Source organism: Puma concolor, chromosome B1, assembly GCF_028749965.1.
Source record: "Puma concolor isolate L17-30 chromosome B1, mPumCon1.1.hap2, whole genome shotgun sequence".
NCBI lineage: Eukaryota > Metazoa > Chordata > Mammalia > Carnivora > Felidae > Puma > Puma concolor.
Genome location: NC_141670.1, coordinates 24,512,676 through 24,539,567, shown reverse-complemented (window position 1 = coordinate 24,539,567; position 26,892 = coordinate 24,512,676). Strand labels below are relative to the sequence as shown.

The following is a 26,892-nucleotide window of genomic DNA, read 5'->3' as shown; positions in this document are numbered from 1 at the left end:
TCTCTGTCCCAAAAATAAATAAACGTTGAAAAAAAAAATTAAAAAAAAAAAAAAGATAAAAAAGCAAGACATGCAGACATTTGATTAAATTATGTTAAATTCTTCCTTTCTTACTTCAGGATAAAATTAAAAATAATAAAAAAATTAAGAATCTAATTCACTTCCCAAATACTTCCTAGCAAGAAATGCAACAGCAGACAATTACTAATTACATCTAATGTTATTAAAGGTAACTACTTGCACTACTTTACTTTTCAAGAAATAAGAAAAAGATAAAGAGAGTAAATGAACTTAACCTACATATTTCATCAGAAAAAAATACTGCTACAATAACTTTTACTCAACTAATAACTAGTGCATAGGTAGGCATGACACCGAATATAGGGCATACAAGAGCTGTGACATTTAATTAACTATTCCTCTTATTGTCTCCTTCCTTATTTTCCAGTCATTTAAATTTCTAAATTAGTACTTTTGTGACCTGGTTAAAGACTAGAACCATGTAATTCAGCCTTAGTGTGGTGTCAGGGTCAAAGAAACAGTTCACAGCACAAAGTAAATTTTAACAGTTCAAAACCTTAATTTGCATATCTCAAAATCTATGAAAAGAATCTGAATATAGAATTATTTTTTTGCCTGATCCATGTTTATAGAATCTGACAAATGCCTCTAGTACTTTCCAGTTTTTTTTCTCCTTCTCTCCACTCTTTTTCTCCTTCCTGAATTATGTAGGTTGACCTAGCCTTTTTTCTTTTTTAGCAAAAAAACCTCTTTCCTCTAGGTTTTTAACTAAAGACAAAACAGAGGAAATTACAATATTCTCTGGGGTCCTGAAAACTAGGGCCTTGAAATGAGTTCAAACTTTGGACCAGATATATATGCTTGTTTAATAACTTAAAAACACAGAAGTGTCTAAATTAAATGTATAATCTATTCCCATGTTTCATTTAGTTATCTAATGTAAATTTTATTAACAAATTAGTGAGCATTTTTCCATCATGTTTTCCTTTTTTTTTATTAAAAATACCTAAACATATATTTACATAGAATTTTTTCATTGTACTTGAAAGGGAAGGAAAGAGAAAAATAAGACAAGTGGAAGTCATTCTTGCACTTGTCTTATTTTTGGTAAAATGCTTGTTATTATATAAACAGATTAAAGCAAAACAACGTTAAATGTGACCGTACAATAGTTTGATATACAGTTTTTATTATATAAAAGCATTTTACCATATTGCATATCAAAATGTAAGACTCCATCTCTGTAAAACTTTTGGGAGATCATTAAAAATTAAAAAAATAGTGTGTGAATACATCTGTTCATTTTATTAATTTTTAATATTTTAATGTTTATTTATTATTTTTGACAGAGAGAGACAGAGTGCGAGTGGGGGAGGGGCAGAGAGAGAGGGAGATGCAGAATTTGAAGCAGGCTCCAGGCTCTGAGCTGTCAGCACAGAGCCTAATGAGAGGCTTGAACCCAGAAACCATGAGATCATGACCTGAGCCAAAGTCAGACACTTAAATGACTGAGCCACCTAGGTGCTCCTATATCTGTTTGTTTTAAAGGAATAATCCAGGAAATGACAGAAATCCAAATTTGTGCAAATGTTATGACAGAAGAACTCTCCTATGATATAGGGGGAAAATAAACCAAAATAGTCACCAAATGTTGAATTGGAGCCAGAGGACCTAAGTCCACTGGAAATCTACAGAAATCTTTTTTTTTTTAATTTTTTTAATTTTTTCAATACATGAAGTTTATTGTCAAATTGGATTCCATACAACACCCTACAGAAATATTATAGACATAAGTGGACATAGGACATAGAACAAGGGTTGAAGCCATATATATGTATATGCATGTATATGTGTGTGTGTGTATATATATATACACACACACACACACACACACACACACACACATATATATATATACACACACATATACATGCATATACACATATATATACCTTAAAGAGTCAACCAAAAAACTCTTGGAACCAATCAACAAATTTGTGAAGTTTCAGGATATAAATTTAAATTTCTAAGAGCAGGATGATCAAGGGCAACATATGGATTTGTTGTAATAAAAACGTTACACTTAGCATTAATAAAATTAATAAAACCACAATTACATTGAACATAATTTGTTCTTTATTAATCTCTGGAAATTTCAAGATCTTGGTATGTGTTGATAAATTTGTTATAAATATTACTTATTTTGTCACACAGGTGCTATTTAAAGCAGGTTCTGGTTTATAGGAGGTTGTTTTTACTTCAAAAGATTTCAATTACTATGGAGATGGAACATTAACAAATAGAGATTATACTCCAAATTTTTCAATTATTTTATTAATGCAAATCAAAGGAAAATCAGAGAAGTGAGGAAGAAATATCCGTAAAAGCAAAATCGTGACTATAATAAATTATGAGTCTTTACAGTGATGAAGCATACAGTGAAGCATACTATGATAAAATATGGACAGAAAGGTAGTTATATACGGTATTTATAATTGGATTTTATTTTGATAGTTCTCCTGAGTATACAGTGAGAACAGTGTAGGATGACACTAAAATATTGGTCAAAACCAGTGTTTTTCAAGGTATAATGTTCAGAAAAACCAGTGTTTTTCAAGGAGTAACAGAGGTCCGACAGATTCCTATCAGGCTGAGCCAGATCTCCATATCCATTTGCTTTATATTGCTTTTGTTTTGTGTAAGATTTCATTTGAAGAAACAATCTTATATCTAAAATCATTTCTAAACCATCAATTGAGTAAATACACATACTGTAATTTGTAATAATTAAGAGTAATGGATTTTAGTATTAAAGTACAGAACACTTCTGGGGTGCATGGGTGGCTCAGCCAGTTGAACGTCTGACTTTTGATTTCAGCTCAAGTCATGGTCTCACGGTTTGTGAGACTGAGCCATGTGTGGGGCTCTATACTGACAGCACGGAGCCTGCTTGGGATTCTCTCTCTCTCTCTCTCTCTCTCTCTCTCTCAAAAATAAATAAATAAACACTAAAAAAAGATGCTGAATATATATAAATATATTTAAAAATATATCTGTGGTTCAGTATAATGCCTTTTAATAAAATTTCTAACATTCTATGTCTTAGAATTATTAAATGAATGCCCAACGCGTTAAAATACGGCAACCCAAAATAATGGGTAAGAATGAAGATCTTTTTCAGTTAATAAAATCTGTTTATTATTTTTAAGAAATGAATTTTATTAATTTGAAATATAGTATACTAAGCAAAAGGAAGATAACATACACGGTTTAGAGTATCAGTGCCTTAAGGATAAATTTCAAATTTCTTCGCCTTCCAACCCTGAATGTGTAAAGCCTAAGCTGCATTCCAAATCAATGTTTCTCTGCTCCTTGATGTCTTTATCCTCCAAATATTTTTTGCTTACTCATCTCCCTAAAATATCTTTTAAAAATATATCCACTCAAACATTGAGCTAATATTTAAAACAGTTTTGGTATGTACAATTTAATATTTACAGGGGACAAACTATCTGACACTACCTATTGTATATATATTTTAAATGTACTTCGTGGAATGCTCCAATTTTATAGAACTGTACACTGAACTCATCTAAATGATAGAACACATCTGCCATATAACCTAAATCATCAGTAAAACTAGTTTTACTTTCTATCAGAAAAATGTTTGATGTGTCATTTCAAATATATCAATATTGTCTCATCATAACTAACCTATTTTTGATATAACTCTAAAGAGAGAGAGGTTTTTTGCCATGAGTTAATGCATACACTGCCCTTTCAACGGTTCTTAACTAGCCACTGACACTTTCCAGTCTCTATGTTTTTTACATTTATTTATCGGCTCTATCTATCTATCAGCTATCAACTTTAAACTTGTACTTCATGTGCAATGTATCCTCAAACTCCTTCATTGTTGTTTAACCAGTCACTTCTCCCCTACTTTAAATTTCTTATGTAATCAACAATGTTTTTAAAAATGTAAAAAAAAAAAAAAAAGATTGATGACAGTCTTTACCTTTTGTAAAATAAGAAAAAAAAAGTGGTAGATGGTAGAGAAGTAAGAAAAAGAGAAGTAGCAACTACAGCATCATTCTCAGGCAGATGAAATTGAGGAAAGAGTGTACTGGAAACTTGAGAGTCTGGAAACAGATATCCATGTCTTGGTACCTCCTGCAGGGTCTTGGAACACCCTTAGTCTATGCCTGCCTGGGTTTGAGGCCGTTGACTTATAGTATTCTTCTTATCAAACCGAGCTGTCCTATTTACTGTTTTTTAAACAATGGTTTTTAAAAATTATTTTCTTGCTCATAAAAATTATGCAATTTGAAATTCAAGTCCCAATCATTCTTTAAATCCCAGATGAAATTCTTTCATATGGAGGCATATGAGCTCAATCTATGGATACTTATCTAGTGTGCAAGACCCAAAATCAAGTGAAAAGAAAATACTGTCCCTAAGATTTTTCCAAACTCAGTTCCCAGGCCTGACTTCTAAGGACAAAGCAATGAAGAAAAATGAAATATTCTGTAAACTAAGAAAAACAATACAATCAAGCAACAACCCATTCATAAGAAACGTAAGGCAGATCATTTTGTCGCTCAAGTACAGACAGGATCATAATAAACCCATAAAGCTCTGAAAATTCAAAACTAGATCTTCTGTTCTCTTTAATTCTTTTTAGTGAATGCAAGCAAGACCTACTTTGTCTCTTTATAAGTTAATATGACTACTATTTCTTATGCTATCTATGGCAATTCTAGGATCTAATTCACCATATGTGTTTATATTGGTTAAAAACTTGTGGAACAAATACAGAATAGTAGGAGTAATATGGTTACCTATTCCATTTATCTAATGTGACAGAGCAACATCCTTTTGAGTGGTTTTAATGTATATTTTTGGAATACACAAACCATTCGTTCTCTCAATAAAATATTCACTGAGATGTGTGTATTTTTTGTATGCACATATACTAATAAAAAGTTTAAAATTTCACTGGACATTTAATCTACCAGGCGCAGCTGGAGGAAGTGGTCAAAACACATGGTTGTTGCTTTCATGGTATTCACACCTTGTATATTTTGTCCTTTGAAATTCAAATAAAGTGTTACATATTCCCCACTGCCAAATACATTACATCTGAGACACTTGAGAGAAAAGAAAAAATACCTTGCCAAAAATTCATTGACCATACTATTTGAGTAGCTAATAGCCAGGACAGTGGTTTTCAACTCACACACATGACATGGCCATTGAATCAATGTAGTGGGTTGCAACAAATATACATTTACATATTAATAATTTATATCACTATTTAATAATTATAATATATAACTCTATTAATTTTATTTAATTAATTAAAATTATAATTAATATTAATGTATTAATTCAGTTGAAGTTAAAATAGAATGGCCTTGCTAGAATATACTAATTAGGAAAAAAATCAGAGTGTATCTCATGCTACAATGTAAAATATCCTTCTTCCTGTGGCTCATATTCAAAGAAGTTTGTAAAACACTGAGCTAATGTATGTGTTGCTAATATATTCTCTGTAGTCTGCTCCCAGAACTTTGGACATTTTCAGAGAATCCCTCACTTCATCATGATTGCAATGATCCTGCATACCAATAGTGCACCCACACACTCAGGTAGATATACAAATTTGGGGTAATGAAGTAATCTACTAGCTGGAGAATAATTTCTTTTAGCTCCATTGTATGCAATGATACGGATGTGTGATTAAAATTCCATTCACTAGAGAGTGGCATTCGCTATAACAAGGGTCTGTTTTTTATCTCATGCAAGAAAAATTCTTAAAAGGCTTAAGTACCTATTTAAAGACAAAATGCATAGCAAGGATTTTAGAAAAAAAATAATCCTTTGTAGAAAGTATGGAATGTTTCAGAGAACAGTAATAATAATAATAGAATTCTGAAGAAATCTCCTTCACCTTCTTTCTGACAAGACTTTGCTTGTTCCACTCCCTGATGTAGAGGTTCCACAGCAGTTAAGGGCATGGGTTATAAGTATATGGCAGACCCGGATTTGATCTGTGCCCCCAACTTTTTGTGATACTCAGTTAAGTTATATAACTTCTTTGAGCTGCATGCTTTTTCTCATCTGTAAAATGAATGTAACAATGTCTCCTTCATTTGAACTGCTGTTAGAATCAGATAAGAATGCATACCAGGCCCTTCACATAGCAGTTAGCTTATGGAAGAGACTTAATTGGTAGCAGGAGCTATTCAAGATGAATAGCTTAATTATTTGTTCTCCTTCAGGCAGGTAATTCCTAACACTGACTCATATTGTTATATCAGACTATTGTGAGGCATTAAAAGATGTGTAATACTTACTAGCACCTTAATTTTACTCTATGTTTAATATAACCCTGCTCCAGGTTCTCTGCAACAGATTGTAAAAAAGATAAAAATTTGATACGGTAATAACAGCAACCTTAGCTAACAGGTGTTTCTCTTTTGTTCTAGGTTTGCTATTTCATTATCTCACATATTTTCTTGGAAAGTAGTAAAGGTAGGGCTGTGTGTGTGTGCGTGTGTGTGTGTGTGTGTTGGTGAAGAGAAACTACAGGTAACTTGTTTACATATTTGTTTGAAAAGGCAGCTGATTAAATATGAAGTGATGGGAGAATCTTTATTTCTCTGTAAGGCTTCTGCGGTGTTTTAGAGACCATACGAGTGAGAGGACAATCACCATCTTTAGAAAAAAAAAAAAAAAAATCCACACAGTAAGTAGAACTCTTTTGGGGTTTCCCCATAGTTTTGTTTTGTTTGTTTTGTTGTTTTGCTTTTTAGTCCAAGGAATATTACCCCTGCACAGCTAATTTCACCTACATTTATAGATTCAGCACTTTCACACTGTCTCCTGGTTTAATGAAGATTTCCTATCATGGTATTATTATTTTTTCTCTCATCCCTAAGCAAGGTCCACTCTCCACTATGCTCAAAGCATCCCCATACTTTCTTCTATGCGTCCAAACTAGCACTCCACACACATAAATAGAAACATGGGTTTCCTGGAGAATATGTTAAAAGGATTAATTTGGAGAGTCTGATGAATTGTTAAAAGCAGTGAATCAAGATAGGACGATTGGGATTCTAGTCAGAGTATTAAGACTTAAATTGCAAAATTTAAGGCAGCTGGATTGCCATTTGCAAATAAAGACAGTAGCCCCTCCTGGATAGCAGTATGAATTAAGTAGGGTAATATGAGCAAAAACACTTTGTAAAGTGCAAATTTAATGTTCAGGATTGTTTATTAAAAAAAAATGCTATCTCATGAACAAAAAAAGATTATCCCAGGAATAAAATACTTTGATATTTGGATACCTTTTCATGAAATTCAATCAGTACATTAAATTTAAAAATAAAACTCCTATTAATAGATATATTCAAATGTGCTAAAAACTATTTCTGACTAGAGTATAATCAAACTAATAATGGAAGGATAAATTTTCAATCTTCATGTTACTTGGCCTATCAGAAACAATTCTCTATCAACCTGAAAACACTTTCTTCTTTCTGCTTCTAGAATACCACGCTCTTTTGGTTTTTCTCCCACCTCAAGCTACTTTCCTTCTTAATTCGTGTTTGATTCTTACACTTCTTCCAAACTATTCAAATTTGGATACTCAAGGATTCATTCAATAAACTTCCTTATGTTTTCTATTTTACACCCACTTACTTGATATTCTTGTCTAATCTCATGTATTGAGATCAGATATATAGATAGAGAGACAGACAATGTCTCTAATTTATATCTCTAGCCTGCACCTCTAACATGAAATCTAGACTCATGGATCTACCTGTTTAACCTGAAATCCATGTCTTTCTAATAGGCAAATTAACAGTTTCAAAAATGTGCTCACAATCTTCCCTGATTCCCTACTTTCCCCCAACTGGTTAATAGCAACTACTCAGAACAAAAAAAAACATATCATATTAGATCATCCCTTATTCTCACATCCTATTTATAGTGTTCCAGCAAATCCTTAAACTCTACTTTCAAAATACAGTTTGATGATAATACATATCACATAGTAAGGACTGAATGAGCTACAAAGTGCAAAGCATTTAATATAATGTTTGAATTTCATCAAAAATAATAATATTCCTTGGGTTGGATACTATTAGTTTAATAATAAAAATATTAGGGTCTACTATGAACTTTATTTTACCTATGATAAAAATAAGGCACAGAGAAGTCAAATAAGGTAATTTAGTCACAACTGCTAATCAACAGAGCCAGAATTTGAAACCAGGAATTTGATTCTAGAACGGTAGTATAAGCTGAATGTTAGCTGTTATTATTAAAAATCATTGTCTAGGGGCGCCTGGGTGGCGCAGTCGGTTAAGCGTCCGACTTCAGCCAGGTCACGATCTCGAGGTCTGTGAGTTCGAGCCCCGCGTCAGGCTCTGGGCTGATGGCTCAGAGCCTGGAGCCTGTTTCCGATTCTGTGTCTCCCTCTCTCTCTCTGCCCCTCCCCCGTTCATGCTCTGTCTCTCTCTGTCCCAAAAATAAATAAACGTTGAAAAAAAAAATTTAAAAATCATTGTCTAAATGACCAGAAGAATGATTTTAAATATAATAGAAATAATAAGATTTCAAGAAAATGGCCAGAATATATCCATACCAAAAGAACAGCTTTTTTACATACACACAGATGCCAATGAGAAAAGCAATTGGAGAAGGCACTCCTGTGTGTAATAGGAACCATAATATGATTGACAACAAATCTGTAATGCTAATATAAAAAGGAATATTAAGAAATGTTCCTAAGCACCACAAGGTACCTTTTTGAAAAAAAAATCAAAAGAGAAGCCATGTTCCTAGATAGGATAACTCAAAACTATAAAGATGTCAATTTCCCACAAATTAAATTAACCATAATTAAGTTCTCAACAGGAATTTTTATGAAACTTGACAGCTGATTATTAAGTTCATTTGGAACAGAAAATGCACAATAGGCAAAAACTTTGAAAAAGAGCAATAAAAAAGAACTGCTCTCACAGTTATAAAAAAAAATGTTTCTTAAAGTTTGATTTTAGTCAAGTATGTCAATAGAACAGAACTGACAGACCAGAAATAAATCTATGTTTAAGAATGCAGTGTATAAGAAAAGTCATATTTTCAGATCAGCGATGGAAAATAGACTACATTCTAGTATTAGGGGCTATGGCCATGGTTAGGGGGAGAGAAAGAAGGGTAGGAAGGAGGGAGGGAAGGAAAGATCTTACCTAATACTATACATCAAAATACAAAAGTTTTCAACAACTTCTCTCCTTCACTACTTAACAAGTTAAACTACAGTTATTTTTTTAATCATTTTTTTTCTTGGAAAAGCCAACAATTTATTGATGTAAGCATATGCCATAAACTTGAAAAAGTGGAAGCCAGGAGAATAAAAAGATTATTTCATAGCAGCTTGTAACAGCTATCCCTCTCCAACTTTCGTCTATATCCCCAGAAGAAAAAGAAGGAGTGTTAATATATTTCAGAGAAGTCTAACCTAAATAAACCGGTGTGGATAGAAGAAAAGAGGGTGGTAATGTAGATGGTACTAAAAAAGTCTACCCAGAATTTATATACCACTGGAAGAATTCTGCAGAGGCAGAAAGGACCACTAAGACCCATGGAATTAAAATAGTCCACCTATGGTTGGCCTGTGATTTAGTAGAACCTCAGGCAGGGAAAGCAGTCCCCAACTATCTTCCCCTTCCCACCGACTATCTCACTGGGGAAACAAAGTAACTAGACCGAGATTCCCTGTTTCAAATTGTGACTCGTTGGAGATCACTCAAACTAGGTCAGGCAAGTGCTTTAAGTTTTAGAATTATAAATGTTTAATTTTAGTAAAACCATAGCTCAAAGACAATAAAAATAACCTAATATGATTTACAAGGACACTATGGATCTATGGATCTAAAGTCTGAGAATCAGAACAACCTCCTCCCTTATACATAAAAGAAAAGAATTAGAGAGAGCAAGGGCAAAATTCATATGGAGGAAAATCAACCAATGACATGGAAGAAAAACTGTAGATGATGACAGTTACTTGCATGCAGAGGAAAAATAAAGAGTTTAAAAGTAATTCGAGAAACGGTGATAGCTGTGGACGACAAAGATGATCCAACATAAGAATGGTTGCTTTCTCTGCAGAGAAGACCTGAATAAATAAAAATGAAATATACTGAGTGATACGATAGACAACATTTCCCTCAAATAAAATGGCAAAAATGTATTGGCAGAATGTATTCAGGCAGAACATTCATGTCATCAGCAGGAGAAACATCCATACTAGGCTGCCTTCAGACTTTTTCTGGCAATACTCAGTGGTGGAATTTAATAGAGCAATTAGTTAACGGAGAAGAAGGGATGAACCATTAATAATATTCCCAGAAGAGATAAAGACAATAGTCAGGCACCTTCAGCATGAAATATTTCAAAGATTAACAAACAAAACTCATTAGCAATGAAATATAAGTAAGGAGGGAATGATTAGAATAATGAACTCAGTCATGAAGACGCCGTAACAAAAGGAGTTGGTGGTTAATACTGCAGCCATCTATCTGTAGAATTAAGACCAATGTGCCAACACAATTAAAGTTGCAGAACAGAATGTAAATATTATGAACTGTGACAAAGTTAAAATAATATAATTATCAAAAAAATGAAAATGAAGAGGGGTAAGGACAAATTGGAGAGGAGCTAATCACCTCAGATTGCACGGCAGGGAGTTAATGAACACTGTCTGAGATTAAAACGTGGAGCTAATGCATTCAGCTTCTTAATGATATTCATAGTCTTTTATTCTTAACCATAAAGACAATTTTTTTAAGATACTCTTGTGAAGAAATATTTAAGCTTAGCAATTCTTTCCCATTTATTTCATATTTTTCTTCTATTAAAGCATGTATATATTAATTATAAATAGCATGTTCATGCCTCTGTATTTACCCTTTTATTGGTGCAGATGTGTATTTATATAATTTGGTAATGTTTATCATATGTTAATAGCTTTTTTTCTGAGTGTAAAGATTTCGGAATGATATGTGCTTTTAACTTGAAGATGTTATAGTAAAATAATAAACACTCAGACACTTACATGTAAAATGATAATGACAAAAATGATAATAATAAAATGGTTACAGAAGTCTGAAGATTTCTATTTGTATGAATTTGTTTGTAGAGAGGAGGTTTACCAAGGTACCCGAAAGATACAGGGTCAGGAGATCACCATGTTGTGTAAACAGGAAAGAGGTTTTCTGTATTTGCCTGGCCCCATTGCTTTCTGTCTGAACTCTATAAAGAATGACTGAACACACAAGGCCAAAAACTGTCACCAAGAACTGAGCATCAAGGTTTTGAAGCCAAGTGAAAAGACTGTACATGAAGGGGAGAGCATAGCCTTACTCCCAGCCCGTCTAAAACAGAGGTCCCAAGGGCTCAAATTTTAACTTTGCTTTGCTGTAGAATTACTGGAATTGGAATTATCTGGTAGCAGTTTCCCCAGCACAGTTATCAGTCCATCATGAAGGATGCTGGGATAGGGGTCAATGGTAAGGTACCACTTAATTAAGGATCCTTGAACAGGAAAAAAAAAATTAACAAGATAACTGTTCAGTGACTATTAGATGAGGCACGGTAACACAAAAAGTTCTAGAGAATTGAATGATGCAAAATTTTGGGGCAATCATCCCTGAAATGCAGGTAATTTAATCACCTTAGTTCTCTGGACTTATAAAACCTTGGGAAATATGCTCTACTTACATTTTTTTTGAAAGAGCCTGGTGATTATTTGCCCTAATTTCCTGAAAGTTAAAAGATTCTGACCTAATGTTAAATCACGTGCATTGAAGTTTGACTCAAAATCGTACTATCATTGTTATCATTTATGGTAAGGTAACCTCAAAACCCATATCCTTTGTACTTTGCCTATCTGAAAAACTACATATGTAACTTCACAAATGTTAGGTAAGTACTTACTCCCTGAAAATAATGTTGCTAATTCTGAAATATGCAGTGAATTCTAATATGTCTCAAACACAGAATGTAATGTGTTTTTCTGTGTACTGATAATGATGAACCACTCAAAAAAAGGCTGATTTTTTAAAAGCATGAAGAAGAGAGTAAACTGTGATTTATAACAGTAAACTTCAAATATCTATACTGGTGAGAGAAGGAGACAAATTAACTTAGAGTAGAAACAGCCCATGGTTTACTATTTTAGGAGACTAGATGTGTGTGTCTGTGGGCAACTGAGTTTTTTTGACTGATAGAAATCTGTGTAATAGTATGCGATTAAACACCTCCATACGTAGGAAGTTACTTTAAATAAGAAAATTCTTTATTTCAGAGTGGCATACTAATCAACTATAAAGAAAGGGACCCACTGCCATTAATGCAGGAAAACACACACACAAACAAGTGCAAATCAAAACTGCAGGGAAAAAATTCATACAAAGTAAAATCGATACATATAATATAGTGTATTTTTCTCATATTAATTGAATCCTTATAAGTACCTTTTGAATTTAATAGATTTCCTTAACTTAGACCTACAGGGACTTTGATATATTATCAGAAAAATATTCAAATACACAAAAGTGTGTGCAAATCCTGAAATGTATAATAGGGTTTATAAAGATCTCATTCTTACTAGTATTACTGGAATTTGTGCATTCTTTCTTAACCGAAGAAGTATTTTGATACATTGCTATGAAACTCACTGTATTAATGAGAAAACTCAGGCTCAGAGAAACTGGCTGGCTTTTTAAAACAGTAAGTGGGCTTTATGGCAGAGAACAAAGCACTGCCTGCATTCATGGGCAAGAGAATCCTAACGTGGGAACTGCTGATGAAAGATATATATTTTCTCTTCATTTTAAATATTTATTTTTATGGTGCACGTGTAGAGAAATGTTCAAAGAGGAAATGAGTCCCTATTTTTTCTGCCAACACCAGGCCTCCTGTCTGTTGAGGGCCCAAGCTCCTACCTGTGTGTGCTGTGCTGGGTTTTGCCTTCACTGGAAGATGGAAAAGAGTGGGGACAGGAGGACAAACAACATGTCTGGGATGTGAAAGGGAGCACAGAGGTTTCAATCAGCACAGTGAGATTTGGAAAGGCTTATGAACTTGAGGTTGCAAACTTCCCCAGGGATAAAGGTCAGGAAGCCTGACTGCCATCACCTCCCATTTTGAAGCTATCACATCAGTGGACCCTTTCTTATTTGGTCCACTGAGGGAGTAAACACAGATCGAGTTTCCCAGGAGAATCCTGGTGCACAGCTGTTGTTAATACTCTCAAAAATGTTTCAACTGGGAAGATAAATACTACGACCTGCCTGTTGGCAAAGGGCTTAACGATCCTTCTGTTAAGTTGGATTCCGGGGCAGCCACTCTGAATTGATCTAAATGGCTTCAAGGATCAATCTTTGCTGTCCCTGGACTTATCAATGGGATCATTTTCAAAGAAGTTCCTGCCTATGACTATTCTCACCTTTCTGTGTTCAGTTATTCCTTGGTTTCCATGGATAAGCTTTCATTTCTTCAAATACTAAGTTGTTGAATAGTACCGAACACAAGAAAAAAAACAGTAAATAACTGTGATTGATGGTGACTTCCAGTAGGAGGGAAGGTGCTAATTTGGGTATGCCCACTATATTTTTCAGCGTTCATTAAAAAAAATAAGAAAACAAAGACACAACTTGTATCTTTTAAATTTAAGCAGTTTTTATAGTAAGGTCAGGTGTTCATACATGTGTCTATGGTATTATTCACCTGCCCCAAATCCAGCAGGTAAGGTGATCTCAGTGATAAATTTCTAGTACCGAGAATAGCAGTCAATACGGTGCATGTGTGAAGCTCTGAAGGTTTGTATATAATAACAAAATAAAACTTAAAGTTAATATAATTCACCTAATTGGAAGTTTTATGAAAAATAATCCTCTGTTCTGTTTTCACTATGAGATTTAAAGGAAAAAAATCACTTTGAAGGAAATGACCAAATTATGGCTTACTATGAAACCCCTTTGCTATTATATTACATTGGTAATATTTAAAGATGATTCTAGTCTAAAATAGACTTTCATATTTATGAAGTAAGGTTAATAATCTTTCCACATTTTATATAATAACAAGCTTTCTGTTTTTTCCTGTCTTACTGGATTTTCACACTTACACACATATGCTTAATAGTTTCTAGTTATATTTTTTGGTATCCAATAATACTTTCTGAAAAGTAACACACAAAAGCCAAAATGTATAATGGCTAAACTATAATCTTGATTTTTAGCATGCTGGTAAGTGATAAGATACTCGTAAGGCACACATACACACACCCGCACATTTGAAAGGATAAATATTCGTGTTTGTTTTAAATACTGTTCATCCAGAAATAACTTTAATTTCTATAGTAAAACTTTTCCTCATCTTTTTTTTTTAGAAAATGCACGTTCATTTGAGCTGAAAAGATCTATAATATATTGAAATAAAGTCATTTATTCAAGTCAATGTTTCCTGCAAAAATTACCCATGATGTATCAAGTGCCCCTTTTGAAATTACCATGATGTTGTATTTTTAACTTCTATTGAAAATAGAGGCAAATTTATAGACTAACAAAAGCAACACTGCAGTTTAATTCAAAAATGGTTCTCTAATTTGTCTGTTTCAAACTAACCTTCTCCACTGGTTTTTCAATTGTTTCCTTGTTTTCATTTCTTCAAATAAATCTTTAACTTCAGGACACTAAATACATACTGAAGAGATAAGGGGGTTCTGGCCTCCTATTTCAAGCTAAAACATAACCTCTAAATTATCTTTTACATTAAGCCAAAGCCAATGTCACATACCTTTCGGGAATGAATTTCTTTCACATACAATGGAAGTAGAAACTCAGATATACCTTCAAGTCGGATTCCCTTCTTGGTGACTCTCAGATTTCCCATACCATCCTACAAGCAACGAAATATAGTTCACTTTTAGGTTCATTAGAGAATGAATAACTGGCCATAATTTTCTTAGGGCTAAATTGAGAAAACAGTAAGCTCAAATCAGTGATGATTTAAGGAAAATGAGAGACTGAATCTACTTAATGAATGATTGCAGCAGTCTGCATGCATATAGAGGGCTCTGTGTAAAATGAAAAGACCTCGTATCTTTTCATGGCTCTATCAGAGACTAGGATTTATCTATGAATAAACCCTTTATTTTCTTCATGCATTAGCCAGTTTAACTCTTTTTGGGGATATAAAGATACTTGCCACCTGATTATTGGAAACAAATTTTGTTTGCAGAGAGTTCTAATAATATTTTTACATTACAGTTATACACATATTTCTACAATATTCAAATAGTCACATTTGTGGAATGATTTCAACAAGTACTTAATAATTGGCTAGTATAAGTAAGCATGATGCTTCTGTATTCAAATTAAGTTTATATCCTCTCCTTTAGAAAACAACACTCTATAAGGAGGATAAAACAAGTATATAAATAACACTTATGAGACAGAATAACAGGAATTTAAAAAGTAAGAACACAGTACCATGGGAATTAAGGAAAGATTTCAAATTTGATAAGAGAATAGACAATTTCTCATGGAAGAGACGAACTATGAGAAGGACCTTAAGAATATGGAGTTCCGACAGGAGATGTCCGTAGAGGGAGAAACAGAATGAACATCCTGTAATATTAAGAAACAGCATGACATCCAATCTGGCTCATATATGTACTTTATAATACTGTAAGAGAATACGGTAAGAGAAAACAACTGGAGTTATGTTTTGAAGCCAGAGAAAGGAAAGCCATGAATGCAAAGGTAAGAAGTCTGTACTTAGGTCAAACTCCAGAAGAAAAAACATAAAAGTTCTTGAACAGCTCAAGGGCTTGGAATTATCAGAGTTTTAAGCTTTAAGATTAATCTGGTAGAGGCACTATGTGGGGCTAACTGCAGAGAATCAGTAATAAGGCACAACTCGGTAATAAGTGTAAAAAATATGGTGGAAGAAAAGCCTATGAGACTGGGTGACTAATTTTATCTGAAAATACTGAAAACAGGGACCTTTATGACTAATCCCAGGTTTCGTGACTATGACTAAATAAGGAAATGTGGTGATTTTTTAAAGTGGAATAATGAATTTTGTAGGCTCAATGACAAACATGATTGTAGCTTTGGACTTTCTAACTTTGAGGTATCATCGAAAATTCAGATATTTATCCATCAACTAGCACATCTGTAAAAAGTGGGTTGCAGAGTGACAATCGCTTAAGGCATGTCTGAATCTACTATGATGGATGAGCAAGTGTTCTCTGGGGAAGGTATCTATAAAACCAAGGAGAAACTCTTAGATAATGACTAGGTCTATGGGTGGGAAAGGACTATTTCATACATGAAATAAGGGTATGATCAGTATAAGAAGAAAGCCAAGAAATTATCATGGCCCCAGTCTCTGCCACTTGCCCCTATGTCCCACCACCAAAGAAAGCCAATGATGTAGTAAAGCAAGGAATAGAATTTTGAGTAAGAATTAAAGCCCTTTTTTAAAGTCTCACAAGGAAAATGACTACTGAGAAAGGGAGAGAGATTTTGAGGTGGTCGAGCCTAAATCCTCTAATGGAAGGACAGAGTCATCAATTCTGGTTGAAATAAACTTGGGATGGGATGAAGGAATTCATTTATTGAGACTCAAACCTAAAACTGACCCTGGAAATGTCTAATAGGGAATTGACTATTTTTTTTTTTTAAGAGAATTTCAAGTTTCACTGAAGACTTATTCAGATGAGAAAGTTGATCTACTTTTGTTGGGATGGCACACCCCAGGTTCTCCGAGACAGTGCTGGCTTATCCCACTTTTATAGTGTCCTCTTTCACTTTAAAAAGTGAAAAGTGTTTCTGATTTAGACATCAACTACATCGTCACCTGTTTACTGGCTGTAATTAGTATCATTTTGCAACATCACAGCTATCGACGAACAGAAACTGGCAAAATTAACAGGGAAAGAGACTCAAAAAGGAGGATTTGCTAACAGGAATGGCAAAAGTCCTAGGTATGGGGTTTGCCAAAGTACCACAAAATGATGCCCCTCCACTCCCTGACCATCATTTTTCTCATTGGGTGGAGACAAGTAAAGTCAGTACAGCAATGTTGGACAGTGAAAAGAGCACAGGGTCAAGGAATGACAGCTGATGACCCATTAATGGTTAAATTCAGCAGGAGTCAAGAAATATGAGAAATGTTAAGATGGGTTTATCATCAGAAAATGGAACTTTGAATTTTGAGATCTTGAAGGTTGAGAAAAATTTCAGACAGCATGAAACCTAAAGAACATTTGAGCGGGGGTAGCAGAAGCAGAGTGGAGATCGAACTTTCTGTAATTCAGAAAGAACACTCAAAATGACACGTGGCTTTAAAATATTATTTTGTCCCTGAGTGATTTTCTTAACTAAATCTCACACAGTGACTGTCCACATATATTCTCAAATGTCTGCTGGAAGGAAGTGTTCTAAATGTTCCCCATGAAGTTGCTATGGAAACATCTAGTGCAACGTTTAGTCAAACTCAGAACAACAGAAATAAATTCTATCATAAACATAATTCCCAATTCACACTAATCTTAAAAAAATGTTTTCATAAGATAACCATCTTAAATAAAGTAACTGGACATCCAGTTAACTGGGATATTATTGGTGCCATATGCATCTTTAATTGTGGAAAGCTTTGAATCTTAAGCTCAATGTTTTCTTCTTATATTTTCTATATGATACGTAACTTGAGGCATATAAATATATCTCACTTAAATTAGATGAAATAGATACCCCCTGTATAAATGTAGGATTCTTATGGTAGAACTGTGTTTTAAATCTAACCTCACTCAAGCATGTCCATTTGTCCCTCCTTTTATTTCTCCTGTTTTGTATTTAAAAAAATGAATATTCAAGTTCTTCCATATTATCTACATGTAATTATAAAATATATAAGAATTCATAACATATATACAGTATGTAATCACCCTGGTCCTCACAGGCATGTGCCAAGTCTATTAATAATTTATAAGATGGGGAATCCTGGGAAGATGGCGGCACAGGAGGACGCTGGACTCACCACACGTCCTGCTGATCACTTAGATTCCACCTACACCTGCCTAAATAACCCAGAAAACCACCAGAGGATCAGCAGAACGGAGTCTCTGGAGCCAAGTGCAGACGAGAGGCCCAGGAAGAGGGTAGGAAGGGCGGCGAGGTGGTGCATTCTCCACGGACTGGCGGGAGGGAGCCGGGGCAGAGGGGCGGCCCGCTGGCCAAGCAGATCCCCCGAGTCTGACTGGCAAAAGCAGAGGGGCCGGACTGAGTGTGTTCCTACAGCAAGCAGGACTAGACATCTGGAAGGCTGTAAGCTAACAGCTCTGCTCGGAGAACGGGAGGGCTGGAGGACAAGGGGAGGGAGAGTTGTTGAGCCCCCGACAACAGAGCACACCTTGGTGGGGAACAAAGGCGTTCGCCAGCTCCATCTCCCTCGCCCATCCCCCAGCCAAAATCCCAAAGGGAACCAGTTCCTGCCAGGGAACTTGCTTGCAGTGCACAAACACCCAACGCTGTGATTCTGCAGATCCATCCCTCCGGCAGGTCTGACTCCCTCCCGGATCCATCCCTCCAGCAGGTCTGACTCCCTCCCGGTGCCGCAGGGCCCCTCCCAAAGCAGATCTCCAAAGGAAAAGTGAGCTGAGCCTGCCCCACCCCTCCACCATGCACCTTGCCAATCCACCCCAGCTAATACGCCAGATCCCCAGCACCACAAGCCTGGCAGTGTGCAAGTAGCCCAGAAGGGCCACGCCACCCCACAGTGAATCCCGCCCCTAAGAGAGGGGAAGAGAAGGCACACACCAGTCTGACTGTGGCCCCAGCAGTGGGCTGGGGGCAGACATCAGGTCTGACTGCAGCCCCGCCCACCAACCCAAGTTATTCAAGACAGCACAGGGGTAGTGCCCCACAGTCCCGCACCACTCCAGGGACTATCCAGAATGACCAAACAGAAGAATTCCCCACAAAAGAATCTCCAGGAAATAACAACAGCTAATGAACTGATCAAAAATGACTTAAACAATATAATAGAAAGTGAATTTAGAATAATAGTCATAAAATTAATCGCTGGGCTTGAAAACAGTATAAAGGACAGCAGAGAATCTATTGCTACAGAGAACAAGGGACTAAGGAACAGACAGGAGGAGCTAAAAAATGCTATCAATGAACTGCAAAATAAAATGGAGACAACTACGGCTCGGATTGAAGAGGCAGAGGAGAGAATAGGTGAAATAGAAGATAAAATTATGGAAAAAGAAGAAGCTGAGAAAAAGAGAGATAAAAAAATCCAGGAGTATGAGCGGAAAATTAGAGAGGTGATGCACTAAAGAGAAATAATATACGCATAATTGGTATTCCAGAGAAGGAAGACAGAGAGAAAGGTGCTGAAGGGGTACTTGAAGAAATCATAGCTGAGAACTTCCCGGATCGGGGGAAGGAAAAAGGCACTGAAATCCAAGAGGCACAGAGAACTCCCTTCAGACGTAACTTGAATCGATCTTCTGCACGACATATCATAGTGAAACTGGCAAAATACAAGGATAAAGAGAAAATTCTGAAAGCAGCTAGAGATAAATGTGCTCTAACATATAAAGGGAGACTTATAAGACTCGTGACTGATCTCTCTACTGAAACTTGGCAGGCCAGAAAGGAATGGCAGATCTTCAATGTGATGAACAGAAAAAATATGCAGCCGAGAATCCTTTATCCAGCAAGTCTGTCATTTAGAATAGAAGGAGAGATAAAGGTCTTCCCAAACAAACAAAAGCTGAAGGAATTCGTCACCACTAAACCAGCCCTACAAGAGATCCTATGGGGGATCCTGTGAGACAAAGTACGAGAGACATCGCTACAAGCATAAAACATACAGACATCACAATGACTCTAAACCCATATCTTTCTATAATAACATTGAATGTAAATGGACTAAATGCTCCAACCAAAAGACATAGGGTATCAGAATGGATAAAAAAACAAGACCCATCTATTTGCTGTCTACAAGAGACTCATTTTAGACCCGAGGACACCTTCAGATTGAGAGTGAGGGGATGGAGAACTATTTATCATGCTACTGGAAGCCAAAAGAAAGCTGGAGTAGCCATACTTATATCAGACAAACTAGACTTTAAATTAAAGGCTGTAACAAGAGATGAAGAAGGGCATTATATAATAATCACAGGGTCTATCCATCAGGAAGAGCTAACAATTATAAATGTCTATGCGCCGAATACGGGAGCCCTCAAATATATAAAACAATTACTCACAAACATAAGCAACCTTATTGATATGAATGTGGTAATTGCAGGGGACTTTAACACTCCACTTACAGAAATGGATAGATCATCTAGACACACGGTCAATAAAGAAACAAGGGCCCTGAATGATACATCGGATCAGATGGACTTGACAGATATATTTAGAACGCTGCATCCCAAAGCAAAAGAATATACTTTCTTCTCGAGTGCACATGGAACATTCTCCAAGATAGATCACATACTGGGTCACAAAACAGCCCTTCATAAGTATACAAGAATTGGGATCATACCATGCATACTTTCAGACCACAATGCTATGAAGCTTGAAATCAACCACAGGAAAAAGTCTGGAAAACCTCCAAAAGCATGGAGGTTAAAGAACACACTACTAAAGAATGAGTGGGTCAACCAGGCAATTAGAGAAGAAATTAAAAAATATATGGAAACAAACGAAAATGAAAATACAACAATCCAAACGCTTTGGGATGCAGTGAAGGCAGTCCTGAGAGGAAAATACATTGCAATCCAGGCCTATCTCAAGAAACAAGACAAATCCCAAATACAAAATCTAACAGCACACCTAAAGGAAATAGAAGCAGAACAGCAAAGACAGCTGAAATCCAGCAGAAGAAGAGAAATAATACAGATCAGAGCAGAAATAAACAATATAGAATCTAAAAAAACTGTAGAGCTGATCAACGAAACCAAGAGTTGGTTTTTTGAAAACATAAACAAAATTGACAAACCTCGAGCCAGGCTTCTCAAAAAGAAAAGGGAGATGACCCAAATAGATAAAATCATGAATGAAAATGGAATTATTACAACCAATCCCTCATAGATACAAGCAATTATCAGGGAATACTATGAAAAATTATATGCCAACAAACTGGACAACCTGGAAGAAATGGACAAATTCCTGAACACCCACACGCTTCCAAAACTCAATCAGGAGGAAATAGAAAGCTTGAATAGACGCATAACCAGCGAAGAAATTGAATCAGTCATCAAAAATCTCCCAACAAATAAGAGTCCAGGACCAGATGGCTTCCCAGGGGAGTTCTACCAGAAGTCCAAAGCAGAGATAGTACCTATCCTTCTGAAGCTATTCCAAAAAATAGAAAGGGAAGGAAAACTTCCAGACTCATTCTATGAAGCCAGTATTACTTTGATTCCTAAACCAGACAGAGGCCCAGTAAAAAGAGAGAACTATAGGCCAATATCCCTGATGAATATGGATTCAAAAATTCTCAATAAGATACTAGCAAATCGAATTCAACGGCATATAAAAAGAATTATTCACCATGATCAAGTGCGATTCATTCCTGGGATGCAGGGCTGGTTCAACATTCACAAATCAATCAATGTGATACATCACATTAATAAAAGAAAAGAGAAGAACCATATGATCCTGTCAATCGATGCAGAAAAGGCCTTTGACAAAATTCAGCACCCTTTCTTAATAAAAACCCTCGAGAAAGTCAGGATAGAAGGAACATACTTAAAGATCATAAAAGCCATTTATGAAAAGCCCACAGCTAACATCATCCTCAACGGGGAAAAACTGAGAGCTTTTTCCCTGAGATCAGGAACACGACAGGGATGCCCACTCTCACCGCTGTGGTTTAACATAGTGTTGGAAGTTCTAGCATCAGCAATCAGACAACAAAAGGAAATCAAAGGTATCAAAATTGGCAAAGATGAAGTTAAGCTTTCACTTTTTGCAGATGACATGATATTATACATGGAAAATCTGATAGACTCCACCAGAAGTCTGTTAGAACTGATACATGAATTTAGCAAAGTTACAGGATACAAAATCAATGTACAGAAATCAGTTGCATTCTTATACACTAACAATGAAGCAACAGAAAGACAAATAAAGAAACTGATCCCATTCACAATTGCACCAAGAAGCATAAAATACCTAGGAATAAATCTAACCAAAGTTGTAAAAGATCTGTATGCTGAAAACTATAGAAAGCTTACGAAGGAAATTGAAGAAGATAGAAAGAAATGGAAAAACATTCTGTGCTCATGGATTGGAAGAATAAATATTGTCAAAATGTCAATACTACCCAAAGCTATCTACACATTCAATGCAATCCCAATCAAAATTGCACCAGCATTCTTCTCGAAACTAAAACATGCAATCCTAAAATTCATATGGAACCACAAAAGGCCCCTAATAGCCAAAGTAATTTTGAAGAAGAAGACCAAAGCAGAAGTCATCACAATCCCAGACTCTAGCCTCTACTACAAAGCTGTCATCATCAAGACAGCATGGTATTGGCACAAAAAACAGACACATAGACCAATGGAATAGAATAGAAACCCCAAAACTAGACCCACAAATGTATGGCCAACTCATCTTTGACAAAGCAGGAAAGAACATCCAATGGAAAAAAGACAGTCTCTTTAACAAATGGGGCTGGGAGAACTGGACAGCAACATGCAGAAGATTGAAACTAGACCACTTTCTCACACCATTCACAAAAATAAACTCAAAATGGATAAAGGACCTGAATGTGAGACAGGAAACCATCCAAACCCTAGAGGAGAAAGCAGGAAAAGACCTCTCTGACCTCAGCCACAGCAATTTCTTACTCGACACATCCCCAAAGGCAGGGGAATTAAAAGCAAAAATGAACTACTGGGACCTTATGAAGATAAAAAGCTTCTGCACAGCAAAGGAAACAACCAACAAAACTAAAAGGCAACCAACGGAATGGGAAAAGATATTTGCAAATGACATATCGGACAAGGGCTAGTATCCAAAATCTATAAAGGGCTCACCAAACTCCACACCCGAAAAACAAATAATCCAGTGAAGAAACGGGCAGAAAACATGAATAGACACTTCTCTAAAGAAGACATCTGGATGGCCAACAGGCACATGAAAAGATGCTCAACGTCGCTCCTCATCAGGGAAATACAAATCAAAACCACACTCAGATATCACCTCACGCCAGTCAGAGTGGCCAAAATGAACAAATCAGGAGACTATAGATGCTAGCGAGGATGTGGAGAAACGGGAATCCTCTTGCACGGTTGGTGGGAATGCAAACTGATGCAGCCACTCTGGAAAACAGTGTGGAGGTTCTTCAAAAAATTAAAAATATTGCTATGACCCAGCAATAGCACTGCTAGTAATTTACCCAAGGGATACAGGAGTACTGATGCATAGGGGCACTTGTACCCCAATGTTTATAGCAGCACTCTCAACAATAGGCAAATTATGGAAAGAACCTAAATGTCCATCAACTGATGAATGGATAAAGAAATTGTGGTTTATATACACAATGGAGTACTACGGGGCAATGAGAAAGAATGAAATATGGCCCTTTGTAGCAACATGGATGGAACTGGAGAGTGTGATGCTAAGTGAAATAAGCCATACAGAGAAAGACAGATACCATATGGTTTCACTCTTATGTGGATCCTGAGAAACGTAACAGAAACCCATGGGGGAGGGGAAGGAAAAAAAAAAAAGAGGTTAGATTGGAAGAGAGCCAAAGCATAAGAGACTCTTAAACTGAGAACAAACTGAGGGTTGTTGGGGGGTGGGAGGTAGGGGAGGGTGGGTGATGGGCATTGAGGAGGGCACCTTTTGGGATGAGCACTGGGTGTTGTATGGAAACCAATTTGACAATAAACTTCATATATTGAATAAAAATAATTTATAAGATGGTTTCCCTTCTGCAGGAGCATTAGAAAGTGGTTGTATTCTATCGCTATACTCTCCTGATCCACAATATTCTTGGTCCCTTCCACTCTAAAAGGGAGAAAAGAACTTCTGTATTTGCTGTTCAGGATGACATTGCCACGACACCAGAAATTGGAGAACTGAATATACTTATGGCTCAGGTCTCAACCTTGGCTCTGTCGTCTTCATCCTATGTAAGCTTGAACCACTTAACTAATCTCTTTGTGCCTTAAATTTGTCATCAGTAAATGCAGTAAAAACACCACTTAATGTATTTGTGGCAAGGGCTGCATGAGGATATAAAAAGCTTAGCATAATGCCTAACTTATGTAGAAATAAGCAATAGCCTTAGCCGTTATTAACATTTGACTAAATATAATTTAAATTGTTGTCCCATCATTACTATAAAATTCATATTATTTTCAGAGAGATTATTTTTGAACCTTAGTAGTCTCTACAGCAAGCTTTAGCATCATTACGGTTATGATGCATTTATTTATTATCTATTAATTTCACAAATCACTTAACTCTTTTTCACAGACAGTGTAGTGTCATTTTAGAAAGGAATGTGGAGCCAGACAGCGTGGGTTTGAAAGTTTCTACTCTGAACATGCAAAGTACTCTATTTGTATTTTTTCATAAAAGGTATCATATTCTGCTTGCAGTTTTAATTCACTATGTACATTTTTATCTCTTCTTGAAAAGTTAATTATTTTATTTCTGTATGTATTTGCTCTTTCTTCGACCAGAGTCTGTCCAACAGTGGTTTGTATGAAGTATGTGGTCACTGAATGCATGAGTATTCAACTTATCAGTAAAATTTAGACCTTTACTCGATAAAAGTTAAAACAAAAATTAAATTGATATCCTTATAAAAATTATTTCATCACTAAAATTTATACAATTTATTTTTAGAAACTGCAGACAATCTTTATTATAGTGTTCATGCATTTGATTTTTTTGGACAAGGTGGAAGATACTTTGTTGAGAAATATTCTCTCTGGAATTTATTATGAAATATTGACATTAAAATAAATCATAGATATGAATGTAAACAAAGAGAACATTGATCGCATGTCATATTAATTTAAAATCCACACTCATAACATTGCAATGTTTTCAATCTAGTGTAGTCTGTCCTCACACAAGATTCTTGTTAACTCTTAGCTGAATGGTATTAGAAGAGCTGTTTAGATGGCACTAACCAGGATTTGAGTTATGCCTTAACAGGCAAATGTAACTCTCAAAGTAATAAGCATGTTGACATGGATTGAGAAAAAAAATTTTAAATTGTTGGATCATTGAATAATATAGAAAATCTGGGACTTTATTTATTTATTTATTATATATTTATTTATTTATTTATTTTTGAGACACAGACAAAAGACAAGTGAGGGAGGGAGGGGTAGAGAGAGAGAGGGAGACAGGATCCTAAGTGAGCTCAGCACTGACAGCAGAGAGCCTGATGCAGGGGTGGAACTCACAAACCATGTGATTATGACCTAAGCCAAACAAAGTCAGCTGCTTAGCCGACTGAGCCACCCAGGCGCCCCAATTATTTAAAAAGTTTTCTAGGAAAATTGAAAGATTCCAGTAGCCAGGAGATAATCAAATATATACATTACATGAATGTATTTTTTCTGGTTAAAACCAAAAATAAACTTCTCCCAAATTGCTAAGATCATTTCAAAAGAAAGGGATTAGAAAGGGAGACAAATACATGTACTTTTATGGCTTTGATTATTTAATGATATTCATTCTATACTTCAATTTGCATGAGGAAATGACCTTCAAAAGGCTATTTAGAGATAAACTGAAGTCTAGTAAGATAAATTATTGGTGAGACCTTGGGAATTAAATATTTTTAATAAAGAACCGTACAAGGAAATGGAAGTATTCGATTTTTTGAAAACAATTACAAACCACTTTGAGTGTCTTTTGTTATTGATTCTTTATTATATGCCAATTTCCCTTAAATATTGTTTAATTCCCAACTCCTAATTAAAGAAGAAATTCTCTTTAAAGTATGTAGGCATTTTTCTTTCTTTTTCGTACCTGTTTTAAGTTGGTGTTATTTATAATTTATAATGAGCTGTTTTTCCCCAAGCACAAGAAAAAGAACAAACAAAATGTAAGTTGACAGCCTGCTTTATATGTACGTTTTTACTGCGTTGTTTGCTATAAGGCTGTATTTTATTTTCCTTTTAATTGGCCTGCCTTAGTCCTGTCCATTATTAGAAAATGAACTCTATGGTGATAAGAATCGATAGATTTAGGAATATGACCTCTAGTTCAGCAGGTATAGAAGCATCTTGAGAAATTGTTGTTAATAACATAACAACAATCTGGAGCTTTTACAATCTGGAGCATTTATTACCTTTGTTCATAGTCAATAGTTGTTCAAAGTTTCATAATTTATATATCATTGTCAGCATTGTGAAAAGGCTTTAATGTATTCATATTTAAATACCACAATAAACGTTGCACTTTGTATCTCTTATTTGTATTGGTGTTCTTTTAATTAGGTGAATTATTATTATTTTTTTTTATTTAAAAAAAAATTTTTTTTTTCAACGTTTATTTATTTTTGGGACAGAGAGAGACAGAGCATGAACGGGGGAGGGGCAGAGAGAGAGGGAGACACAGAATCGGAAACAGGCTCCAGGCTCTGAGCCATCAGCCCAGAGCCCGACGCGGGGCTCGAACTCACGGACTGCGAGATCGTGACCTGGCTGAAGTCGGACGCTTAACCGACTGCGCCACCCAGGCGCCCCAGGTGAATTATTTTTAAAAAGTATAATAAAATAAAATT

At 35.5% G+C, this 26,892-nt stretch overlaps 1 protein-coding gene across 7 annotated transcripts in view; it reads right to left on the bottom strand.

The window, feature by feature from the left end:
- SGCZ (sarcoglycan zeta) overlaps window positions 1-26,892 on the bottom strand; it is a 1,128,389-nt gene that overhangs the window by 202,426 nt on the left and 899,071 nt on the right. For 6 of the 7 annotated variants that reach the window (XM_086703313.1, XM_086703307.1, XM_086703309.1 and 3 more), the window contains exon 3: window positions 14,896-14,997. The exons of the other annotated variant lie outside the window; for it this stretch is intronic. In XM_086703313.1, coding sequence (XP_086559439.1) covers window positions 14,896-14,997 — 102 coding nt within the window. The remainder of the gene's footprint in view (window positions 1-14,895; window positions 14,998-26,892) is intronic. 7 annotated transcript variants of the gene reach the window in all.